Source organism: Oculina patagonica, chromosome 8 (assembly GCF_052425735.1).
Source record: "Oculina patagonica isolate OP01 chromosome 8, crgOcupat, whole genome shotgun sequence".
Taxonomy (NCBI): domain Eukaryota; kingdom Metazoa; phylum Cnidaria; class Anthozoa; order Scleractinia; family Oculinidae; genus Oculina; species Oculina patagonica.
In genome coordinates, this window is record NC_135765.1 from 17,837,824 (window position 1) to 17,864,446 (window position 26,623).

General features: G+C 39.1%; 2 protein-coding genes across 2 annotated transcripts; one reads left to right on the forward strand and one right to left on the reverse strand.

The window, feature by feature from the left end:
• Positions 1-11,387, reverse strand: LOC144662826 (coxsackievirus and adenovirus receptor homolog). Its single transcript, XM_078523778.1, has 9 exons — positions 10,946-11,387; positions 10,403-10,762; positions 8,553-8,810; positions 7,978-8,094; positions 7,024-7,060; positions 6,445-6,514; positions 1,541-1,594; positions 1,011-1,064; positions 1-466 (listed from the first exon to the last, which is right to left on the reverse strand). The coding sequence occupies exons 1-9, from the start codon at positions 11,004-11,006 to the stop codon at positions 383-385; spliced, it is 1,095 nt and encodes a 364-aa protein (XP_078379904.1). The 5' UTR covers positions 11,007-11,387; the 3' UTR covers positions 1-382.
• Positions 9,871-25,981, forward strand: LOC144662775 (uncharacterized). The gene is given in 20 exon segments (XM_078523688.1): positions 9,871-9,978; positions 12,985-13,074; positions 13,718-14,074; positions 14,603-15,154; positions 15,430-15,831; positions 16,017-16,168; positions 16,170-16,347; positions 17,287-17,628; positions 17,813-17,950; positions 18,134-18,375; positions 18,641-18,746; positions 19,541-19,795; positions 20,200-20,457; positions 20,636-20,899; positions 21,167-21,427; positions 21,821-22,087; positions 22,215-22,487; positions 23,019-23,285; positions 23,666-23,902; positions 24,482-25,981. Coding segments are annotated over 20 exon segments (5,202 nt in total). The 5' UTR covers positions 9,871-9,971; the 3' UTR covers positions 25,036-25,981.
• The last annotated feature ends 642 nt before the right edge of the window (positions 25,982-26,623 follow it).

The window sequence follows — 26,623 nt, forward strand, 5'->3', positions numbered from 1 at the left end:
ACATGTAAAAAAAGGTTTAATAGTAAAATATTCACAGAAACAGCAGTGAAAATTAAACTATATTAAAAATCTTTTACAAATGGTACCTCTGTACAAATAAAGTTAAACCTTGATTACTCATCATATTTATATCCCGGCTAATGTAATAATTGGTTTGCATTAAAAATTTGCTATAAATATAAAAGTTCAAACTTTTTTTTGGAAAACTTCATTAAAAACGTAAAAATATGCAACACTCCACTGCGATATACGTATGAACAAATATTGTTTCAATGTAAAATATCGACTTGTTAATTATCGAAATGATTACGAACGTAGAAAACAGACACTGGCAGCTTTATCTTGGCATCACTGCTTCAAGCCTGAGTTTCCTCTGCTCAGGTCATAGATGTGAATCCATTTCTCCCTTGGCTTCAATCAGTTGAATAACGGATCGAGTTGGATATGCATCTTGTATTGTGGTATTCTGATGGGGAAGAACAAATTTATACCTTTGATGTGTATTTCATACTTGTGTAATTCTTAAGTTTTACCATTAAAATTTATCCTGGAATAGGCCTCTTTAATTGTTCTTTTTTATTGGCCAATTTGTCCCCCGTTTCCAGCTATTTTGAGTTTCTCTTGAGGTGTGATATCTCTAAAGAACAGACGAAGCAGGTTTGGATTTTCAATAACGACCAAACTGCGTTGACTGCTATTCATCATGCATCCTAAATTCGACGACTCTCTGTGATGTTATGTGGCCGATATTAGCGACTTTCAGATTGGACTACGAGTACAAGATTGAGTACGAGTACGAGTTTTCAAACCAAATTCGTGTTGCTCATATAATCACTTTTCACACCAATCTTACCCCTAACGTTTTTATATGTGTTAGTCAGCAACATGGAAGAGTTATAGTTTGGGGGATACAATTGTGTTGAAATTCCAAAGTCGTACTCGATCTGGTACTCGTAGTCAAATCTGAAGGTAGCTATTATCGATCAATATCATCATGTTTGGATGCTAACCTCTCCCACTCTGACATCATTGGCACTTAAAGCACCTTTCATTACGACTGGAATCTAAGTGAGAAAAACATACATCACTGTTATTTACGAACAACTCAATATTTTTAGTATCAACGACAAGGGAGGTCTTGCTTCCACAAGAAAGTTGCTTTTACAACCACGGAGTGAGAAAAAGAGATGGAACACCTTATACAATGTACCACAGTCATTTTATGGCTGAGAACTAGACACTTCAAGTCACAATTATTTTTTAAGTTATAAATACGTTGATAACTATTTGTTTTTACAAAACCAATAGCCAAAATCACGGAAACATTCTCCACAGTCTTCAAACCACAGCTGTTCCATGATTATAACGCACAACTACAAAGAAACATGGACAATTAAGGTTTCTCAATTTGATAAAAATAAAAATTACGAGTTATTTATTGTTTTACGTTGCTTGATGGGTTCACACAAATATTTCAGTTCTCCAAAGCTTACCCTCATGTTTAAGACCTAGTTATTTCATAAAACACATCAATACTAACCTCGCGACTAAGTCTGATGTCACTGAAGCTCAGGGCTCCATTAAGATGACCAATCTGTGAAATAAAAAAGTGAGCTAGCTACGTATTACAAAGAAAGTTTGATGTGCATACAAAAAACTTCATTTTACGAGCATTTCATTATCAGTTAAAGGAGAAGTTCACTCCAGAATGGCCATTAATTTTTTTTACGCCAATAAAAAGTTTATGCAAAGATATGTTTTTCACCAAAATTTCAGCTTCTAACGAGCGCTTAAAGATGAATTCCAGTCCGACGCGCAATCTCGGCTGCAATGTTTATGTGAGCCCACACGAAGGGAATGTTTACAAGCAAACTAAAAATCCGCGACAACTTACCTCTTCATTATTAACGCCAGAATCCGAGACATTAACGGGAAGAACCTTGACGCTATTTCACCGACGTTAGCTCATCGGAACTTCTTGAACGAAACGATGTGGCGGACAAAACGTCATGTATGCTGTCACCGAAGTGTACGTTCAACGAATTCAAAACAAAACGTAAACAAAGCCCGAGTCTGCGCAGTACGGACTGGAAATCATCTTTAAACCCTACGAAATCCTTTTCTGAAGTAGCCCAAAACTCGACAACTGAACGCCGCCATCTTGGAGCTGTTAATGTATGCGTGACGTCAAAGAGCTCAGCGTAAAGTTGAGCGGGAAAATTTTAATTACTTCAAACACCTTGTTTCTTTGTAGTGGCTTTTGTTTGTCAAAATGTCTGTTTGTGCAGCTCCATTTTGCTTAAACAGAGCTCCAAGAAATACAAAAAGAGGTATTTCCGTTTTCACCGTCTTTCAATATTTAAAGAACAATTGCTCAAAAGCGGACACAAATATTTGTGTGTTCCAGCGTTAAATCGGGGTCCGATCGAGTTCATTATCGAAGTGCAATTTTCTGCAACTTTTTCAGGTTGATCTATTATTACCTATCCTTCGAGACCCTCGATTTTTCTCGTCGTCCCGCTCGACAATCTGTCTCTGGGTCTCCGAGGATGATCATGTTACCAATGTTGCAGTATTGCATACGGTACGTGCATGTTGCAATCAAGATTTGTGACAAACAGAACATAAACAACCAATAAGTCCATAAACGGCAATGTCGCCAATGTCCTTCGCGGTAATAAACTCTTCCTCCTCCACTGTTCGCGTCAGTCATGACGACATGAACGCGAACATTGCTGTTTCGTTTTGTTTACAGCATCCATCCTAGTTATTTTACGCCGGACGTTTCCTTGAACATTATAAAAAATTACCAAAGTAGCAGACCGTACCAGTTTGTCGTAGCAGTGCTACTGAAAAGAATATATTTACTTGTTTGCTTGACCACAAATAATCGCCGGGACCTCGATCAAACGCCCCCAGGGTTTATTTAAAAGTTAGCAGTTTTGAGCCGGCGTTTTGCGAAGCCGGCGTTTAATCGGGGACCCGCGTTTAATCGAGAAAATACGACGAAGTCAACAACAACAACAACAACAGAGAGTTTCTCTGGTTGATTAAAAATCCTCCCTGAAATAAAGTAAAAAAGTGAAATAGCATAATCGTAACATTGGTTGGTATTGCGTCTGCCTTTTTCTTTTTTTGTGGGTATTTTCACTCAGTAGACTGTATCTGTGATCTTCTTCGAAGCAGTCTTCCGTATAGTTTTCGGAACACACAAATATTTATGTCCGCTTTGCCAGGAATTATTCGTTTTTGCCCATTCTTATAATCCATTCGTGAGCATTTTTTTCTTTTAGATATTGAAAGACGGTGAAAGGTTTTTTGTATCTCTTGGAGCTCTGTTTAAGAAACATGGAGCTGCACAAACAGGCACTTTGACAAACAAAACAAAACAAGGAGTTTTGAGTATTCAAATTTCAGGCTGAGCTCTTTGACGTTAGCATACATTACTAGTTCCAAGATGGCGGCGTTCAGTTGTCGAATTTTGGGCTACTTTAGAGAAAGATTTCGTAGGGTTTAAGCGCTCGTTGGAAGCTGAAATTTGGGTGAATAACATATTTTTGTATAAACTTTTTATTGGCGTAAAGAAAATAAATGGCCATTCCGGAGTGAACTTCTCCTTTAACTGAAAACAGCTCTTTGGGCTTCGAGGAGCGTCTGCGTATGGGGTTGCTACTTAAGAGGACATATGCACAAATTTCAAACAAAAATGAAAATTCTTGGCAAGAGCCCTGTAATGGATTTCGCTCATTCTCTTACCATGGGTAGGCCTTAATATAAAATAAATCACAGTATACTTTGTTTGCTAAATATCGATTTAGAAAACGATACTAAATCCAGCAAAATTGACGCTTCGGAGCAAAAGCCGATTTTTACCGCGCGAAAAATAAAGCACTTGAAAAAAGTACATATAAACGAAGAAAACACAAAGTACTCGAAAGTTTTCTAATATTTACAAAAATAATAAATCGAAAAATAAAATAGTAAATTGTCGTTTATTTAATATGACAAAAAATTAAAAAAATATTTTTTTCGAATAAAAGGATTTCAAAATGATTAGTGCGAGCTTAATCTCAAAGTTGTTAAAACTACCGATATAAAAAACTCACGATTCCCAGTGAAATTGTTACCTTCTGATGATCCGAACTGCCCTGGGATAGCAAGAAATAGAATAGTGTAAAGAAAGTATAAAGAAGGTAAAGCGGCGGATCGTTTCGAAAACCGATTGAGATTTGTCGGCCTTCCGAACACATACTCCGGAGACGACCCACCGTGACAGAAAGCACCCTGTTTTGTAGAGTTATTAAAAACAAAAAAATTTGGTGAGAGAGGTTAAATGGTTGTTAAATGTGAGAAAGCGTACTCCGGTAGAAAGTTCTTCTGTTTCGCTTTGCTGATATTTATCCAGTTCTTACCCTTGTTAAATTCTTGATTAGGTAAGGAAAAAGTTAAGTCCCCATAAACATAAGACGGACACCTGGTGTTAGTCCTGTCCTTGCCGTTTTTCAGTATTACTCTAACCAGCTAGCTACGTTTCCGGGAGGGAGGAGGTGGCGACCTCGTTAGGAAGCGTTTGCACCGATCCATGTTACACAGGAGAACCGTCGAACGTTCCCTAAATACAGTATTTGTCCGTCCCGCACCGTTAGAACGGCCCGAGTACTACCGTGTATAGAAGGACCACCGAAATCGGACGACGTCGGAAGTAGAGTGTTATAAATCGAGGCCGGAAATCGGCCCACGAATATCACATTGCGTACTCCGGCACAGAAATCACAACCGCCGTGACCAGATCCCAGATAGCACCCTGCGTTTTATATAGTATGTTGCCCGGGGAAGCCGTATATGTCCCCAGTTAAGTAGTTAAAGGAAAGAGGGAAAGAGTAGTAGGACGGAGTAGATAAAAGTTTCCTGAAAAGTATGGTAGAGACAAATGGAGGACGGAGACAATAAAAAGTAGGTTTTGGTCGCTCCTAGTAAGTCCGACAGCCCCCGAGCGAGGAAAATTGTGAGGGAAGAGAAGCGGGAGAAATAGTATTTTTCGAGTTAATTTTAATAACTAAGATACGGTCAGAAAAGTTGATTAAAATCGTCCGAGCGTACATCAATGATTTTTAGACCTTCTTAAAAATGCTCTTATTTTTCTGTATCGATACGACAAACGCCGACACGTTTTTAGCACTTGGGAGCGGAAACCACGAAAAATAAAAAAATTATGACTAATAAAATTTAATTCACTTCACAAACCAACTTGCTCTAAAGTAATTAAAACGCCACCGGCCAACGACCAAATTAATTTAAAATAAAATAATTTAATCATAATAATCTCCTCGCCCGCCCGCCAGTACAGACCACTCAACCCTGTCGAAATTCATAACCGAAGCTTTCCAGCCCAAAATAACAAAATTTCCTATAAATCAAAAGAGCGGGGGCATTTAGTGTAGCTACCCCAGTTAGGCAAATATCAAAAAAGTTAGCAATCTGGTAGTTCGTTTTTATAAAGGAAATTTGTGAATTTAAATTGGGTAACCCGAGGCGGAAATAAACAAAGAACAAATCCATAAAAAAGAACACAAAGGCCCTAAAATTTTTTTTATATGCTCAAGACATTTTTTTAATAATGTATTTGGACGAAAAAAAAAGTAGTCAGAAGTAATACCTTCACAATAAAACCTTTACAATAATACAGTATAAATTTCACTTAATAAATTTTACGTAACAACATATTCCTTTCCCCCCCCTTCCCCACTTTCCTCCCGTTTTTTCGCCCCCTCCACAGGAAAAATAATAATCGACGGACGACGCCAAAGGCAGCCACCCGAAGACAGATTCAAGCAAAGAAAAAAAAAAACACGTCCCCCAACCCCGAAGGTGGGAGCGAACGAAAATTTAAAGATCAGGAAAAAGCGGAAAACGAGGATTAAAGGGTCTCAGGAAAAGAAATGATCATGTAAAAGATTAAAGAAAATTTCGACTTATATTTTATTTAAATATTTTTTCTTCCAGAGTGTTTTTTTCGACGCGAAGCTAACAAACCGGATAATTTTGAGCTCCGAAAGCGTCATTTTTGATTTAGAATCGATTTTCTCGAAAACAAATCGATATTTAGCCAAACAAAGTATGTATTTTTTTATTAGGCCTACCCATGGTAGAGATGCGAAATATTTAAGGACTCTACCGACATATGTTTGACCGTAGGAAACCTGTGCTCTTAAATGATATTTTTTGAGGTTTATGTTCAGGTAAAAATTGTTCAATGATTTGCACTATCATGCGAGTTTTCTTAATAGGTTTGCAAATTATGGATTTGAACATTCCCAATCATTTCAATTTGCTTACTCTTAGACGTTTTACTTTTTGCAAAGTTTTGAGCACGTACTGGGATGATAGGTCATGATAGTGATATTACACCAGAGTAAGTGACTAATTTGTGCACATATTCCTCACCTCAAGTCCTCCATTCATTTGTTCTCCGTAAAAAGCAGGACCAACGTGAGCACCTGTTGTATCGCCATGCCTTTAAAATTAAAGAAACAGTTGCATTAAAGCGCTGTTTTATGCAACCGCAGTAGTAAAGAGGTTGTCTTCTGCTACCGAAAGCAGAGCCCAGAGCTCGGATGCTGAACGTTAACATAGCGCCTTCCCACAATAATTTGCTATTTACCCGGTACATAGCGTTATCCAACATTTTGAACAACCGAACCCCGGTATATAACTCGTTCATAAAACGTAAGCATCGACCTGTGGCCAATCAGATTTTTTGAAACAAAATCAAAACTAATTGTGACTTGGTTTGCTCCCGTTTTCTTTCAAATGCCACCGGTGCACTGCTTTGCGTTGTCATTTCTTGTGCTTCGAGTTCCGATGGGCTCATAAGGTTACTTGCTTTTGTGACTGGTCATATGTCCACAAAGGACGCAGAGAAACTGCTCATAACTGCTACTAAGTTGTCTTTATTTGGTCAGTTTTAATAGAGAGCGAGCATGTAGTTTTCACTAAACAGTTGAGTGGAACTGTGTCACTTACCTTGAAGCGCCATTCTGTGGTCTTTTTCCTCTTTTATCTGCATAAAAAATTAAAAAAATTTCAGTCATGCAGCTTCCTCTAATTTAAGTTAGGTAACCTTCAGTTGGGGAGTCTCTCCATGGGATGGTGAAGAAACATTGCATATAGTAAATTATAAAGATGGTAAATTTTAAGCTTGGTGATAAATAATGAAGATGAATTTTTCAACAATGACACGAGCATGGGACAAAGAAAAATTCTGAGTCCCCGACGGAAAACGAACCCATGGCCTCCCAGATACCGGTTGGGTGCTCTAACCAACTGAGCTACGAGAGACTCGTGGCGAGCTTGGCCATTTACTAGGACGGGTTGATATGTGACACGCGTCCTGCATATTGCTATAAAAAAGAAATTAATATCTTTATTTTTTACAATACTACACACTTGATGATTTCGACATTGCTGATCCTAGCAGGATGCGTGTCACATATCAACCTAGTAAAATGGCCCAGCTCACCACGACTCTCTCGTAGCTCAGTTGGATAGAGCGCCCAACCGGTATCTGGGAGGCCATGGGTTCGATTCCCGTCGGGGTCTCAGAATTTTTCTTTGTCCCATGCTCGTGTCATGGTTCAACAATTCATCTTCAACATTGAATATATTTGGAGTAAAATTGTATGTATAAAGTGATGCAAACAAGGGCGATTTTTGAAACTACCATTCTTTAAAAACATCTTTGGGGATAGATTACCGAGGTGGAATCAGCAGCCTCTGCAATGAGCATGAGTAAAACAAAAACCTATGGAGACTTATATCACTTACTTACAGCAAACCGTAAAAAATGCACTACTCATTGCTGATTTAAAATTTCTTCAAGCCTGGGACTAAATCAACGTCCTAAAGTAACAGACTCGGTAGAGTACAAACAACTACTAGCTAGCTAACCGTCTAACAGTTATATGTACTGTACCATACCTGAAGGCTGGTTGTGTTTTCTGGAGCGGCAGAAAGCAATGATTGAGGCAATTAACACCAACAGTAAAACACCTCCACCAATGGCACCGTACGCCCAAACAGGAAACTTCTCTTCAACTATCACACAACAAAAAAAATTAACTTTATGTTATTGCATGTGCTTTACTGAGTGAGTAACTGTCAGCTAAAACAACATCCAGTAAACTATAAACGGGTAAAACAATCGAACGACCTTTAGAACAGATGCTGCATGACAAGCAGACATTAACGGAGCTACATGTACTCAGGTCTGCATCAACAATACATAACAGCGATGCAAAAATTCCATAATCTGATATGGGTTCCATGCACAAAAAAGGCATGTGTTGGCAGTCTACAGCACACCTTTACCTGTGTACATCAGTCTTGAATAAAGATTACAAAGAGCACTTCTGGAATGTCATCAAAAACTGAGTAAGACTTCCAAGAGGTCAAAGAAGGTATCTCCTCTGCCGATTCTTAATAGTGAAAACATAGCTTCAATTACTCAATACAGTGCAATAGTATGTTATGCTTGGCATCTCTCATGCACTTACCTTCAACAGTTACAGTAACAGTAGCCTCTGGGCCTTCACCAAGGTTATTGTAAGGAACACAGCGATAAGTTCCTTGCTCTTCATTCTTGACGCTGACAAATGTGAGCACGCCTGTGCTGGACGAACTGACCAGCTGACCATCACGATAAAACTTATACTCGGCGGAGGGATTTGCACGCGCTGTGCACGTGATCACTAATGGGTTTCCTTCTTCCACTGGCTCCACGGAACTGCTGAGTTGAGTCTCTGTTGGTTTATCTGCAGGACGAAAATTAAATCACAAAGAACGCCTTTTTAGCTAGCCGAAAGTAACAACTAATGGAAAGCAATGACCTTTCAAAAGAAAAAAAGTAAGAAAAGAAAGCCTGCCAAATCCGAAAGCAACGAAGGTCTCTCTCTTTTCACTTTCGAGACTTTAAAATTAACGGTGATATATACTATCATTTTGAAGTATATTTCTTTGCTTTGACTAGAACCCTGGCTAAAAAAATTGCGACCAACAAAAATTAATTACAGTAAGGAAAAATAATATAGCATGTTTAAGATTCCCCGTTCTTTTTACCCCACGCAATACACTGTATCTCAAATATTCGTAGAAAACATCGGGTTTTTGGCCGAAAGTGCGGCGGGAGTATTCATATCGGCGACATTTTTTGTTTTTGTTTTTGTAAAGTAACTAAAAATCAGCTCGAAACAGCTGTCCAGATTTATGTCAACAGAATTGTGCTTCCGCCCAACTTCTTTGAAGACACTCAGTGGAGGTGGAGAGATGTCACTGCGCTTTTGTCAAATTTGACACTTCTGTTCGTGTGCACTTCAACTCGATATTTTCAGCTGTCGTTTTTGCTATGTTTATATAAAACGCTGAGACGTAGTGCAGCGAATAATTAAAGCCAGAAACTACACTGACAAAAACAAAAAATGCAGAAGTAGAAAATAGAACGGAACAAAACAGAGATGTTTCTTTTTGATAGTGTTGGGTTTTTTTGAGCTGAAATTGAAGTTTGAATAATTACTGTCCAAATTCGTTGGTCTCAATATGAAACAGTAGTGTGCCGGATATGTGCACAGCCTTTTTATCTCGTATATTGAACAAAGCATCTACAGCATTTCCCATTTAGATTTTAGGAAACAAATCTTGACAACCTAAATCCGCAAAATCAATCAGTTCTGCACTAACATAACAGTATAATTTCACTAGAATGATTCATCCGATCTAGGATTTGTTAAACACTTATAATAAAGTATAATATAATATCTATCTTAAGAACGACGTCAAAATCTCGAAATAGGTGTAAACGGATCAACATTATTTTATCATAAACTTTACTCAAAAACTGAAAAAGGGAAAGGAAAACCAGGCAAAAAAAAAAACAGGCTCTACATCTTCAGGAGTAAATAAGCAAATGTGGGCGTTTTATGCGAGGTACTTATAGCTATTTAGCTCTATCTAATTTATATGCAGTTTTGATAAGATTTCGTCACCTATGACAAGACATCTGTGTGAATAATAGAACTGTTGACAGCCGTGATTTTACAAATAGAAATCTTGACGAGTAACATTGATCGAAAACAGGAAAGGAAAGATAAAGCGAAATTAACGTTGCAGCGATTCGATGGCTCGCACCATGATTCGAAATGAGATTTGTTGCTCAGTGTTTTCGGAACATAAACACAGTATTGAACAAGCGCGTATGGTATGTTCGAGTAAGATTTCACTCGAGATTGTATGAATAATAATGATCAGATATAAATCGCAAACGAGACGCGGCGAACAAGTGTTTTGGGGCCTCCAACGTGACTCAAAGGTAGGATGATTATTTAAAACTTCAACGTTGTAGGATACTTACATTGTACGTTCAGTTCTATGGTACTTGGGGACGTAAAGAAACTGCTTTGAAATGAGCATTGATAGCGAGTGTGATCTTTAACAGACACGTTCGTGACTTGTAAAGTATCGTTCGTAATAAAAATGTGTTGCGGGTCATCGTAGATAACTTTACTCCCCGTTAATGTTGATTTGATCGCCAGGCCAGCCCAGGTCTCGCTGTCAAAAGGCTCCTCTCGCGTCCATGTTAACAGATGAAATATGTTCGCTTCTTGTTGTTCTTGAGGGGTCAGTAAGTATTCACATGGAAGTGAAACATCGGAGCCGAGTACTACGTTGATTACGTGATTTGCCTGTTGATAATACGACCACTGAAATCCATCTGAAATACAAGACAACGTCGTGTTAGGCAAATAAACAAAGTAAGCTAAAGATTCGCAACGCAGAACGAATGAAACTACCGCCGGCAAGGGTTACAATATTACACCGAATATTAACATATCACTCGCTCTCAAAGATAAAATTTTGACCGACTGATACAAAAGATCTTTCCTACACCACTTACCTAGTAAAATAAAATTGTGAACAAAGAATAACAGCACCCAGGCAGAGTGATAGATCTCCATCACGCAGTGGTGTTCAAGAGGAAGTCGAGCATAACTCGCCGTTGTATATTTGTATTGGTGACAAGCTCTCAGCTTTATCAATAGCCTTTCCAGTCGCTCCCGTATTGACGTCAGATTACAACCGGTAAGCCTATTGTTTGAAAATTTTCAATCATGCGAGAAGCGAATTGTAAAGAACGAGACGCTCGAATCACGTCGCTTATGTTATGTAAGCGACAGGAAATGGAGATATGTTGAAAATTTTGCTAATAGTGATGTCATCTTCCGGGGCAACTAATGGATACGGACTCGGCTGTAAGACTAACCTACCGTATATTATTCCAATAGTATTTTCAACCGTTTTCGAATCATCAAATGTTTTACAGATGTTTGAAGCTCAACTAATGTTTTTTTTTATTATTATTTATTATTATTATAAAATACCGAATCGGAAACAGATAGTAGACCAGGCCGGGTGAAAAATTGTGCCAAAAGACAACGTGTTAAAAAGGCCGCCTTTGTTAAGTACATTAACGATCTGGAAGAAATTACGTTTGAAAAACGATAATCTAACTTTTAAAAGATAAATGAAAAATTACATATATTTTGCGCATATATTTTGGAAAACTGTTCTGTATGCAGATAATTGTCAATAGCAACTTTATGTTGCCGCAGGTGTCGGGGTTTTTTGTTTTGTCTTGTTTTGACAGTGCTGTAAGAATTATAACATGTCCACGGTGCCATATTGTTGTTTGCACTTATTAAGCTATTATCAAAATTCAGACTAACAACAATAACGGTGTCTTGTTTGCTTTTTTAAAAACAAAGTGTTTGATGAAGGTTTCTGTGTGAGGTCTCTTTCCAAGCGGTTAATTGTCTTGCTCTTTGGTGAAGCGGTTCAGTTTCATCATGCCGGCCCTAGATCGTCAGACTTAAAACCACGGCTTATTTCTTTCTTCTGGCGTATTTATTTAGATTTATATCTGTTCTCTCGTGTCAGATATTTCGCCTTATCATGGTAAGCTGCACAATGATATGTCTTCTGTGCCGTCCTTGTGTATATACTTTTTTAAAAAAAATAACTTAAAAAATTACAAGGCCTTGCGATCCGGCTATCGATATTTCATCGTGTTACGTTATAACATAGTTAGTAGAGTCATAGTCACCTCTACTACTGTTACAACGAGGTTTCAGTTCAACGCGAAAAAACTGACTTGCCATCTAAATGGTGTTTTTTTGGTTTTAAATATTGCTTAACTAAATACTGATATTTTATTCTGTCATTTTTCATATAATGTCAGCCTGTAATGTGTTATTGTGTTTTTAAAACGTGTTTAGTTTGAGCATAAATTAACGTAAATTTCAGCATTAACTGCTGTTTACGTTCTTTTGCTTTCAGCTGCCTTTTTCGTATAGCAGTTAGAAAAAAAATAAACTGACACCTATTAAAGGTCTTCAAAAACAACGATTTAAAAACTGTTTGAATCACGGATGGCACCAGGCGCGAATCACGCGCGTAACGGACTTCTCGCTCGTCACGCGCGCCGTGTAAATTATGATAAAGGCAATAGGAAAAACACTTGTCCCGGAAGAAGGAATTCATCTTTTATTTGATAATCCTTTAAAAGTTCTCTTTCAAGTGAGATTCTCGGGTGTTTCGCTGAAACCTTTCATTCTCTTCTTTAAATGGAAATTCATTGCGCGTCCACATTGTAATGTCGTAACTTTGCGTGAAGCTCTCTCGAGCGAGGGAAGCACAAAAGCAATTCTGTCACTCGTGGTGAAGGCATTTTTTTAGCAAGCTAAAGGAAAACCCAATAGTCGATAACAAAACGTTTTTAATATTTTTGGTGCACCGCGCAAAGAGAAGGCTGGAGCGAAGCGAGTAAGCAGGCGTTCAAATCGCAGATCTACCCCGAGTGATGAAAGGTCCTGAACAAGGTTCCAAACTTCTTCTTCTTCACACGTTTCTAATTCTTGACTTTTCTCTATTGCACAGATCAAAATGACGCTCTCGATTCAAATCCGTTGACCATAATGGATGATGTCCTGCCGGTTTTGTCGCTGTTTTCGCTGTTTGCTTTATCAGGTGAGGTATACAAATGCAAAATTCATCAGGAGGTCAATGTACATGTACTACATTAAAGTATCCCCGAGTGTTTTTCCTAACATCCTGGCCCCAGTTGTTCAAAGGAATGATAACGCTATGCACCGGACAAATCACTATTCGGTGGATAGCGAAGTAGGTTCTGTATGACAGTTATGACAGTTATCCGGTGGATAGCGTTATCCACCCTTTGAACGACTGGTTCCCGGCTTGGAGACAACAACCAAACATCATTGTTTCCTCTTGCTCTACCAACAGCGCAGAGGGTTTATTGCCTTCGTACCCTCCTCTCACACCGCAGTGCATCTCATTTACCTACCAGTTGTCCAGCACACTGGTGTTGGCAAAGTGTTAACTACCAAAGCGCTCCGAGTCGATTATTCGGCATATGCTGAACGTGTGCTGAGAGGCTTGAAAAGAACGTTTCTAAATTTACATTCGCACTTCCGACTTGATCAGTCGTCAGTGGTCAGCAAACTACATTGTAACCGCCCTTTAAACCCCCTGGTCTGGTGTAAGCCGAACCGACTAACCGTAAGGCCAACGTGCTATAGAAACATTTATGCACCTATAGTGTCTGTCTTCTAAGTCATCTCAGAGTACTTATTTCCTGTTCCCTTTGTAGATTCTCTATCATGGAGCGTCAAACAAACTACCGGTGTAAACAGAGGCTTACCCGCTACACTAGAATGGACAGTATCATTAACAACAGAAGAAACACTGAGAGCAGATCGCTTTTCTTTAATTCTTTTGGAACGTGAGATGTTTCTTTACAGTGATCTATGGCAGGTTATGGCGGTTAAACAGTTTTCTAGTGGAGTTCACCAGGAAATTGGAAATGACGACACTTTTGATGTCATTCCTGGAAATGACATGACACTCAAGTTAAAAAACGTCACGGACACTGATGCCACTCGGTTTCGTTGTACATTTCTTAGCTCTTTTGCGGCACCCAAAAGTATCATTGAGGTGGAAATAAAAGGTGAGACACTCCTCGTTTGGCGATAAAAATTTCATTTCCGCGATAAGAAATCCTGCACGCTTTCTTGGATAGATACTAACCCCGAGTCTCCCCGGCAAGTCAAACTTCTAGATTGACTTAGTTCTATTTTCAGTTTTAATTTGTGGATAAAAGTCTAATCAGGCCCTCTCGAATGAAAGCATTTGAGCAGCATTTTGTTGTAAAGTTGCTTGTTGTCCGAATGTTAAGAAATGTTCTCTCATAGCAGTTTATAAGGATCATAACCTGAATGGTTCACTAGTCCCGACGTTTGACTTTGGTTTATGAAAGGACTTATCCTGCATATGTAATCAAAACCCTTTCTTTGACTCCCATCTGCTGTTCCAATGCTTTATCGTGATCTTGTTCTTAAGTTAAAATGTTACACCATTTACTTCAACCAAGAACGATTGTTCAGGTTAGAACATTTGTTTCTTTAAATAATGTGTTAATTGTTATTCATGCTTTCGTACACCATGATAATTTTCCTTTTTTGCTTGGTGTCTTTAGATTCTACGATACATGTACGTCTTATTGGCGGAACTACCCCCAATAAAGGTCGAGTAGAAGTGTACCGAAATGGCTTCTGGGGTACCATATGCAATAATGGTTGGGATATCCCGGATGCGTCAGTAGTGTGTCGAATGTTGGGTTACCCTGGGGCCTGGATCGCCGGTTGCTGCACTGAGTATCTAAGGGGGACTGGTCCGATCTGGTTAAGTGATCTGTCTTGCACGGGAGAAGAAAGTATTCTAACAGAATGTGGTCACAGTGGTTGGGGCATCAATAACTGTGATCACGAACAAGATGCAGAAGTAGTATGCTACAGTCCAACAACAGAGAAATCCTCGCAACAGTCCAGCGCGATAACGATGATAAAAGAATCGGCATCACTACATAGCTCAAGTACTAGGGTGTCATCTACACCAGCTACAGTTGATGTGACTCGCAGTGCTACTTTAATGCCGTCTTGGTCATTAACAGCTTTCTCGTCTTCAATAATTTCTCCATCTTCTTCTTCGACGGTAGTCTTTGCATCTCTAACGCCCACCATACTACCTAGTAAGAAAAGACGATAACTATATGTTTTGTTTTGTGCAAATTATATCTAACATTTACTTTATTTCTTTAACATTACGGTCAATTAAATACAGCATCAAACAACACGAGAACATATTACCATAGTGTAGTTTCTTCTTTAAGACAACAAAGACTTAAAGTCTTCTTTTTGTCGCTTGACAATCTTGCTACAGGCTAGGGCTTAGAGAGGACTGTAACTTACTCAATGAGTTGTTAAAATTGTTGAAAATGATTTTTAATGTCCTGTTATCCAACAGCTCCAAAAGTACGATTAAGGGATGGCTATTCTAATTTTGGCCGAGTAGAAATCTACTACAATGGAACTTGGGGCACAATCTGTGATGACAACTGGGATATTAAAGACGCTACTGTGGTTTGTCGAATGCTTGGCTTCAAATACGCTTGGACCGCCATCTCATTTGGTGTCCTTGTTACAGAGCAGAATGTTGATCTGTATGGAACTGGACCAATTTGGCTCGACGATGTTAACTGTAACGGAAATGAGAGTTCTCTAAGCGAGTGCAGTCACAATGGTTGGTTGGTTCATAACTGCGATCATCTGGAGGACGCCGGAGTGTTGTGCAATGATTCTAAAGGACCGCTCAATCAAACTGAATCAACAGTAGTGAATGACACTTACAAACCAGCAGGACCACCATGTAAGTTCCACTGTGTGGAGTGTGTGCTATGGCATTATACGTTCGACAAAATTAATTCCAGTTACAGAGAAAATTGTTCGCACTATGTTGAAGATTTGCTTTTCTCGAGAGTTCACCTCGTCGTTTCATTTCCAATACTCACGAAACGAGTTTTCAATTCATTCTGTCTTTGTTTCTTTTTCTAGCTGTTCAAGTTCGATTAGTGAATGGCTCACGTGATCGAGAGGGTCGTGTGGAGCTCTTCTACAATGGTGAATGGGGAACTATCTGCGACGATCATTTCGATATACGAGACGCCAAAGTCATTTGTCGAATGATGGGTTTTCCCGGAGCCGTCTACTGCTGAGGTTAAAGGAAGATTTGGCGCTGGAAATTCCAGTCAGAAAATTTTACTTGATGATTTGTGGTGCAGTGGATATGAGGCATCGATTGCTTCCTGTTCATTCAGAAGATGGGGATCACACAATTGCGGCCACAGTGAAGATGCTGGTGTAGTTTGTTGGGAGAAAGAACCAGGTAAAGAAACTATTAGGACCATTAAAGTTCGTTGATTAATATGTTTCATTTTCCATGAATACGATTCCGCTGTATGTCTCATGAACCAAGCGCGATGGCCCCAGTCACCTGGGAGAATATCGGCAAAGGTAGTGACAATTTGATCCTGGCCAGGGATGATATACTCCCATGCCAGAACACGGTTCCGAGGAATTATTCGACTTTGCGATTGAGAAAGACCAATGGAAATGAATAACTCAAACTGAGAAATTAAGTAAAAGAGCAGAACAAATTACGATTTTAATTCAAAGTAATTCGCATGTCTTCGCAATAATATGTTCTGATGCAAAAAAGGAAGTAATACTGGAATGTTAAATTTAATCCTTGGTTTAAATTTAGCCATAATAAGAATGAAACAAAACCTGTTCTCTTCTTTTCTATTTAGTCGACTTAAATTTGGCTCTTTGCCGTTCTTTTAAGTCTTGTGATATAATGGACGTTGTGAAATTATGTAGTTGATTGCAACATTAGGCAATTAAGAAAGACACTTAACAGAAAATGAAATAACTTCATGATCATGCTTTGTGTAATAGGCCAGTCTTAGGTTGCCTGGGTTGTGGTGACGATACAAATGTACACTTAGCGCGTTGATGTCTAGGGCGACATTTTTAACAACCTGTCCTATTTTAATCAAGAATTTAGGGTAAGATGACTAAAATCTATCTAGACAGCCTACGATTCAGTCACTAAAAACGCACCAACTGGGAGAGTACTATTCTAAGCTACCCTCGCTGCGTCTCCTCCAAAAGACACTTTCCTCACCTGTGTAAATTTACACAAGAAGTAAATTTGCAAACGGCCAATCGATCCCCATTTCCTCAAAATCACGCTTCTTTCTTGAATAATGCATTCGAACTTGTCGTAAGTTCTTAATTAGTATTATTTGTAATTTCCTAACAGTTATATACGTTGAGCTATTAGATGGAAGAGGCTACCCAAATCAAGGTCGTGTTTCTCTTTACTACGATGGCCAGTGGGGCACAGTGTGTGACGATCGGTGGGACATAAATGATGCTCATGTGGTGTGCCGTATGTTGGGGTATCCAAAAGCAGTTGCGTTTACTTCCAATTCTGCATTTGGCGGTGCCCAGGATGGGCCAATATGGCTGGATGAGGTCAACTGCACAGGCAATGAAGACACGCTTGCAGCTTGTCCACATTACGGTTGGGGAAACAGTGACTGTGATCATACTGAAGATGCTGGAGTGATTTGTGACTTTAACTACACTGTGGATGCAAAGGGTAAGCCAGACGTGGTAAACATCTCAAAGACGTAAACTACCTTCATGTTTTCAGGAAAATAGTAAAAATCCATATGGACGGAGTCTCACGTCAGTTGTACATTGATTTATAGCTGTTTGTCACTTTAATGTTGCTCTGTTAGAATTGTGTGACTACTACTAACTACTAAAACCTCTTTTTGCAGATGCAAGCTGTAATTTTGATATCTGGTATTGTGGCTGGGAGAATGGCCCTGGAAGCCAGGGCTTTACATGGACAAGGAAATTTGGTCCAACCTCATCACGTGGCACGGGGCCATTACGGGATCACACCTCAGGGTCCGGTAAGAGGAGCATGATTTAATATTTACTGTTAATAAGCGATGTGATACGACTTGTTATGATACCTTAACTTCTACTCGCACTTGTCAATCCATATTTGTCGTCAGAGGGGATTCTATAAGCGCATCCAGAACGTCTACCCATCAGCTTTAAACAGAATGACTACCATTACTATTTCATTGCAGGATTGTACTTCTACACAGAGGCATCTGGACGAACAATGGGTGACGTTGCTAGACTTGTGACTCCATCTATTCAAAGCAATGGGAACGCTACGTGTATGGTGTTCTACTATCATCTCTATGGACATTCAATTGGCAGCCTCAGAGTTAAAGTTGGAGACCAAGTTTTGTGGCAGCTGTCAGGCAACCAAGGAAACAGTTGGTACGAAGCGACGGTGCCCCTTAATTTTGATGGCACGTACAAGGTATTAAAAATGTTGCTTCTTTTAACGGTAAGTAAATAATAGCTGAAGTGAGGTAAAAAAAGTTAAAGTTTGTCGACACGAAAGGTCACCTTTTTAAGTCAAGAATTTCCATATATATATGTAATAGGCACAAATTATGAAGGTATTATACTTGGTCACTGGATTGCCTTCGTAGCAAGAACGCTTTGTGGACTTTCCGAGATGTTTTCCATACTATGCTGCGTGTACGTTTTGTTAATACATTTTGTATTCATGTTTGTTGCAGGTAGCGTTTGAAGGTGTTGTTGGTAGTACTGCACTCGGTGATATCGCCATTGATGATGTCGAGTTTCAGGAAAACACAAAATGTGCATCAACTGCTGAAACGTTAGGTAATATCTTCAGCAATCATCCAAATATGATCTCCGGCATATTTTCTATATAATTATGTTTTTTTTTTTCAAACTATCGAGCACGTACACAGTCTTAAAGTAAAACGTCAATGATCCACATAAGTCACTCTTAAAACTCTCAGGGCCGGGTTGTTGAAAGCTGATTAACACTAACCCAGGATTAAAAGTTGATCGAGGGTTCTATTCCTCTCGTATAAAAGTTTTTTTATTGCTTATTTTGAGGAGAAGTCGACTCCAAACTGGACGAGAGAAATTAACAGAAAAACCTCACTGACGTTGAAAAACTGATATCAAAATTCACGCTAATCCTGGATTAGCTTAATCGTGTTTGAACAACCCGGCCCAGGAGGATTGAATTGCCAACGCCCAAAGATAGTTCACTGAAACTGGTTAAGACGATATGAATCCAAGACATTATATTCTGTAACGCGGTTTCCCCTTATGTCCCGAGTTTTCCCTTCTGATCAAACGATTGATTGTGTACTGTTCTGAGAATTTGTTGTCACATTAAGGCTTGCAAAACCCCAAGATGACGATTTTTCTCCTACCTTGCTTGGGTTTTTACTTATGTTCTAAATATGAGTGCTACGGAATGTGTAAAAGTGCTTTCAAGTGAATCAAAAATCTGTTGTATTAATCAAACAGGACTATAGGATTCATTTTTCAGACGTTTGTGTGTGATGATTTTTTCTCCTAGACTCACTATCTGCGTTCATACCCCTCGTTCCATTTTGTTTCGTTTCTTCTCGCTTACTCTCTTTCTTTTCTTTTAGTTCCACCCAGGATCCTGTGGATTTCTCCAAATCAAACAGCTGAGCTTGGAAATGACATAACATTAGCATGTATAGTGACTGGTCTGCCCACACCACGTGTTGTATGGAAGAAAGATAACAAAGTTCTACTGGACAGTCAATCGACTCGTAACATTACCCTACATAACATCTCCCCGGCTGATGGTGGAAGCTATGAGTGTTCAGCGATTAACATTGTAGCAAATGACACAAGAACAACAATGCTCAACGTAATAGGTTTGTAGTTTGGCTCTCTCTACTCCCCTGTGAATTGTTTCCTTCGGTTTTAGTGAATGCACTTCATTGCCACTAATGAACACTTGTAGGTGTAGAACTAGTCCCGAAATAATTATTACGTGTTTAAAATAATTGCTTATTTATTTTTTTAACAAATTTTTAACTTTATTTATACTCGAAAATTGAGGCTTATTGGGCCTCGAGCTCTACAGCTAATGACTCACTCACTCAAGCCCTTAGCCCCAAGTGTAGCATAGGCCATTGACGATTTCAGTTCTCCATCGGCTTTTATCCTGGGCTAGCCTTTCCAGTGCCGTCCAAGTGTGGCCCCAATTAATGAATCGAGTTCAATTTCAATTACAGATATCACTCAATCCGAGCTTTCTCCTTTCCTTCACCTACAGGAATCCCGAGTAAAACTACCATCAAGACAAATGTGTCTTACAATGTGGCCGCTCTTGGTGAAACTGTTGTTATAAGGTGCTCGTCTAATGGCTTTCCCAAACCGGTTTGTCAAATTTACCGCGAGGGTGTCTTAATTAACGTCAATGGCAGTATTTCTGTTATTCGGAACTTTACAGTGGCGGATCAAGGAGAATACACATGCAACTGCTCCAATGCTGTGGGTGCAGAGAAGGTTAATGTTAGTCTTCTTCTCTATGGTGAGTTGTAGCGCCGTTTTCCAGTAACTAACAAAGAAGGAGAACAAATACGACAATAGCATATACATATTAAGAATACGGAGGCATGACGGATACGTAGAGCGTAGACTATACGTGTTAATAGGAAGAAGGATGGTAAAATTATTAATAATGATCGTTTATTTCTTGTACTCTACAGAGTCTCCAGATATCCATTCCATTCGTCCTGCCTATCAACTTGTTAACGAAACAGACAGTTTTGAGATCGTCTGCAATGCGACGGGAAATCCACCCCCTGTTATAACATGGGCAAAAGTTGGCGAAAACAGCAGAGTATATCACAGAGAGAAAACACTGAGAGTGAAAAATGCCGTGAAGTCGGACTTTGGAACATACCGATGCACGGCTGTGAGTGTGCGCGGGGAGGATATTTCTGCTGCGGCCACAGTTGAGGTTGACAATTGTAAGTTACTATTTATATATGTGTTCATGTGCTTATAAACCACCCAACATGTACTTGTGTCGTTAAAATCCCCTTTTATCTCAAAACAGCAGGTTATGTGTCTAGAGCATCTTCCATATCTGATTGATAACAGGAGTCATTCGTTATGAACACATTTTTTGTACACTGTATTCTTTTCATTTCTTCTCATCCACAAACGTGCTTGCTTCCTTACGATGCTGCCGTGGTTAATCTAAAATAAGATTTAAAACCTTCTTCTTATTTCAGTTTCACCAGTTATTGACAATGGTCCTCGTAACGTAACTGTTTTGGAACAAGAAAGAACAAATATCACACTGTACTGCAATGCCACAGGCAGACCACCAGCACAGCTGTCGTGGATAAGAATCAGAGACGGAAAAGCGGTGGCTTCTGGAAATACTTTACTGATCTCAGCTGCTGACCGGTCACACCGCGGGGAATACAGATGTATCGCCGATAATGGGATTGGAAATCCCGTTTCTAAGTCGGCATTCCTCGAAGTACATTGTAAGCTGGTTTCAATCCTCGCTGAACGTGAAGTGAAACCTTAGAAGCTTATCATAAGAACGAGAAGCAGTTTGATAAAAGTGTGTGTTAAGTTCATGCATTTCTAAGTAGTATCTAATGCCTGTAATCTTTGTTTAACACATGCTTCCAACCAGATAAAGCGTGCAGTCAAAAACCTGTTATATTTTTACTACTTGTTCTCTTTCCTGAGTTGTAAGTACTTATCGGATGTTTTTTTTTTACGGTTTTAAGCTATAATCTTTAAGTTTAGTCACCCGGTAGGAAAGACAGGAACAGAAATCACAAGATAGAAGTCTTTAGTAGCGAAGAAAATGTCATATTCCGTTCGCAATTTAGGTTTAAAGCTCTAAGAACTGTCTTTCCTTCTTTAAGATAATCCTTCCTCCACAAGATTAACCACCGATAAAGTGAATGCAGTAGTCAGAGGAAACGGTCGCATTGCATTAACGTGCGTGACCGACGCAAACCCACCGCCCAGTCAATACCAGTTTTACCGTGACGGTGTCCACCTCAGAAGCAGTATAACAGGAATTCACGTGATTCAAAAAGTCAGGCATTATGATGCAGCGAAATATTTGTGTGTACCTGTCAACAGTATTGGGACTGGTACCAACAGCTCTGTCCAAGTGTATGTTAAAGGTGGGTAAAATTGAGAGGATGAAAAATGTTTGGTTGTTCCTTGTTACGGAGATCTTTTACCTCTACGAAGGAAGCAATGCAAATAATGTAAATATTATATCATTAATTTTGTACATTTCTTTTACAGGTGCTTTCTCAATCATTCATTTTCCGCGGAACATTACCATCAACGAAAGTTCAAGTGTAACATTATTCTGTAATGCTACTTCCTACCCTCCGTTTGAATATCTAACGCCTCATATCTCCTGGACTAAGCTTGAAGACGACAATATAGTGTTACCACCTGGTGAACTTCTTGTTCTGCAGAATCTGAGTCGACACGACACAGGAACGTACATGTGTAAGGCTGAGAATGGACTTGGGCTGCCCGATACTGCTGCTGCTGTTCTAAATGTTTTACGTAAGTACAAACCAGTTACATGACAATTGAACTAATAACACCAATCACACCTAACGTTTCCATATTAAACCAAACTATTGTCAAGAAGGGTTGCAGAAGAAAGGAGATCACCAAGGCTTTTGCCTGTAGTTAATTTATTATAACTAGCATTGAAAAAAGCATAGAACTTAGTAAGGAGACTTTGGGATGTGGGACCGCGTTGACAAGTTAAATTGACAGTCTAGATTAGCCGATATAATGAACCAAAACAGTAAACGTTTAAATGGAATTATCATTGAAAACATTTCAGTCAAATTGAAGTTTACACTAACAACAGAATTAAATTAATCGCTTTGATTAACGTCGCGATGGTTGATGCTACAAAAAGCAATCTAGCCATCAATCAAATGGTAATAAATTAACACTTTAGCAAACGCGAAATCAAGGTAACACCAAAGGCTCTGCACTGAGATGCTGATAGCATTAGTATGTGACAACTTAATAGGACCAAAAGTCTTCTCATTGTTACGTAACCATAACTTGTTTTTGCAGATAAACCATACGACACCAAGCTGGAGGCAACAATTCCAGATAACGTCGGAGTAATAAACTCATCAATTATTCTGACTTGTAGCGCAAACGCCAACCCACCTGTCACTGCATATAATATTTACCACAATGGCATTCTGGTGTCCAATGCATCCACTGGTGTCCACAACATTACACGTGCACTAGCAGAGCATAATGGGACATACGTGTGTATACCTTACAACGATTTTGGACCTGGAGAAAGAGCTGCTTTGAACGTCACATTTGTAGGTGAGTTACATGTAACAGGTGCATACAATTGTTTCACTTTTTGAGAGCAGTTTGGTGGTTTGACAATTTGGTTTACACGAGCGATTTTGTCTCGAAATCACAAAAATATTGCCGTCCTGTCTCTGGTTACCAATCTTGCAGCACTCCAGTACTCCATAATGTCTTCCTTCTCTCTGGTTTCACTGCCCTTTTCCAGGTTGTTCGCTACACAACCGCCATTTTACATCTAATCGCCATTCTAACGCCACCATGCAGTTAGTGTATCTTTCTTCACGTACGATTGTCAATTTAGTATGGTCTTGACACGCTTTAAGCGTTGTGTATCGATCTCCGTTATTTGGTCTTAAATTTCACTGTAATTCTTCTCTTTTCCTTAAAAGGACCATGCGGTGTTAAACGTGTGTATGTCTCATGGTCGCCTCAGATCGTGGCAGGGATGTATGCTAAACCAGGGGAGTGGCCATGGCAGGTCCAGTTGGGATACTTTGACAACACTGAAAGTGCACCTCACATCTGTGGTGCCTCCATCTTGGACCATTACTGGATTGTCACTGCAGCTCACTGTGTTAAAAGTCAATTTAAAGAAAGACTCGCAGCTAACTTTAACGTCACTGTTGGTGGGTACTTTATGTATCACCCCTGATACCTAGTGTATATTGTAGCCACGATTTTGTTCGGTACAAGTGTGTTTTGGGAAAAGTCAAATGACAATATAATGCGATCGACAAAAGAAATTGCAACGTGTTTCGCATGCTTAAAAACTTTTTGATGATTTCAAGGCAACTGTTGTTTTTGTGTTCGTTTTTACTGGTAAATAATACAGCTGAAAAGTAATATTGCCTCGGGATCAAAAAATTCTCTCCCAGTTACTATGCTGGGATATCTGAGATGAAAAAAGAAGAGCACAATTCACTAGTTTGGTACACTCATTCGACGCTGCCGCGCGCGAAAATACAATACATGTTTTGGTCCTAGTTCCGTACTATTTTTTTTACTTTTGAAGTCCTTATTTATTAAAATTGCAGTCGCTACATTTTCTGATAATGTACTTCAGGAATATATAATACAATAAAAAAGAACTGCGGATAAACAATGATAGGGTATCTTAGCAGTTAAGAGGAAAGTCATAACTTGGAAGATTTCTATCACATTCACATTTTTTTACCCGTGACTGACAAAATGTTTTTAATCATTAGGAGAACTTCACAGAGGAATCACTGAAGGAAGCGAACAAAATATTCCAGTTGAAAAGATCATTTTGCACAACAAGTTTGATCATCAGAACCTGCAAAACGACATCGCTCTGATGAAACTTAAACAGCCAATCCTCTTTGATGCGCATGTCTCACCAATCTGCCTTCCTGACTTTGATTTTGATGTCGGTACCACTTGTTACGTCACTGGCTGGGGGCTGTCTGGACCTTCCAGTTCTACATCAGACATCCTTCAGGAGACCACCGCTCCTCTGATGAATCACACAGTTTGCAAAAATCACTACACGGGCATACTCCCGGTGACGTCACACATGCGCTGTGCAGGGACCCTGGGTCAGAGTCAAGGTACATGTAAAGGGGACAGCGGAGGACCGCTGGCCTGTGAAAGGGGCGGCCGTTGGTATTTGATGGGTGTGACAAGCTGGACCAATGGAGGATGTATGCATAATGGGGATCCAGGAGTGTTTTCTGATACTTTTTATTTTAGAGACTGGCTTAAGCAGGTTATGCGAAATAATACGAGGACGCATGCGTAAAACGCTGTGGATTTTGCAATTTAGAAATCTCGTTAATAAATTTAAAAATAAGCAAATTGTCATCTAAAACGACGATGGACATTTGAGAATACGAAAGAGATTTACTAAATATGACTGATTGGCGAGTTTCTTTTACACTTCAAAAATGTTCTAAAAAGGCAGCAATAACAATACACTGATTAGCTTCATTCATGCTTTATGATACACATTTATACACGCTTGACACTATACAACATGGCGTGCCACATTTTATACTCTGGTAAAGAATGTTTTTAGTCAATCGTTGCGCCCGCAAAACTTAAATTGTGTTATAAACTGCATAAAAAGGTAAATTGTTGATATAGGTATATAGGTATAGGTATTTTATTTAAAGTCGTTGACATTGGGAGTGGCTACCCAATCTCTCTAGCCAGGGGCTCATGTTAAAAACGCACGACTTTTTACAATAAAGCTACTTACATAACTATTTTATTAATATCATTAAAAACAGAATTTAAAAAGAAATGCTAAGATAAATATAGAATTAAAATATGAATCCAACTAATCCTAATATTAAAAATTTAAGTTTGCACTAGAAGCAAAAAACAAAACCTGTTAAAATTCTGGAACCCGAGCCGTTATAGTGGTAGAAATTACACTCGTAGAATAGCGAAAAGTTTAGGGATTGTAACCAATTAAACATTAGAGACTAAAAGTTTAAGTGTGGACCTGGTGCAATGCTTGGAAGTGGCCAACATGGTCACTCTCTAATAAACTTACATGCAATTAAGAAATTTTTTGACAAACTTTTGTAATTAAAAGGTGAAGCTAGAAAACTTAAAAAAGTTACGACTTCATAGAAGATAGAGTATTTGTATGTCAATGTTTTATCACACGATTTTTTACTTTTTATATAAACTCTTGTTTTAGGCCATCGTAGCTTGATTAAAAATAGAAAAGACAAAGAGTGGTGTTTGTAACTTTTTAACTTCTTTTTCATTCAACTTCGTCCCCAGGGTGCTTGTCTATTCAAGTGTGGGAAAAGCTTTAAAAGCCCTTCTCCGCCCTTGCTTCCCACATTTGAAGGCAAAAGCGCCTTGGGGACAAGGTCGACGTTTGCTCACCTTGAAAAAGTTTTCCCCAGGCGAATGCCTACTTAAAAAAACCAACCTGCTTGGGAAAGTTTAATGATAACTGGGAATTAGTGCATAACCGTTTTCGGGTAGTGACGTCACCTGCACATTGGGCTGTTTAATGATTTCTCTCAAGAAAAAGCTGAAACTGAGTCATCAAACCGACGGTAACCAACTGATAGAGTGATTTAACTTATACGAGTATACCAAAATTTTCTCTCGATGAAAGAAATAACCAGTGTTTTGCTGTCATATTTCTAACTAAGAAACTGTAGTTTGGTCGCCAAAAATTTCTCTAAGGTCTTCTCTTTTTACGCTGCATTAATTTGTGATACTGTACGGCTTGAAAAATATTGTTTTCTAGAATCGTTTTATCCTATTCTGTAGGCGCCAGTGCCTACTGTTCCAAGCGCTATCGTTGAAAAGCGGATACTGTCCATGAATGTTTTTGCAATAGAAAAAGATAAATGGCCTCT

Bases quoted from the DNA above. Each gene is read 5' to 3' on its own strand.
- LOC144662826 (XM_078523778.1), bottom strand. From the start codon at position 11,006: ATGGAGATCTATCACTCTGCCTGGGTGCTGTTATTCTTTGTTCACAAT. The intron at 8,095-8,552 runs GTAAGTGCATGA...GTTGTGTGATAG, and splicing joins TGTTACTGTAACTGTTGAAG to TTGAAGAGAAGTTTCCTGTT. The intron at 1,065-1,540 runs GTTAGTATTGAT...TTTCTCACTTAG, and splicing joins ACATCAGACTTAGTCGCGAG to ATTCCAGTCGTAATGAAAGG.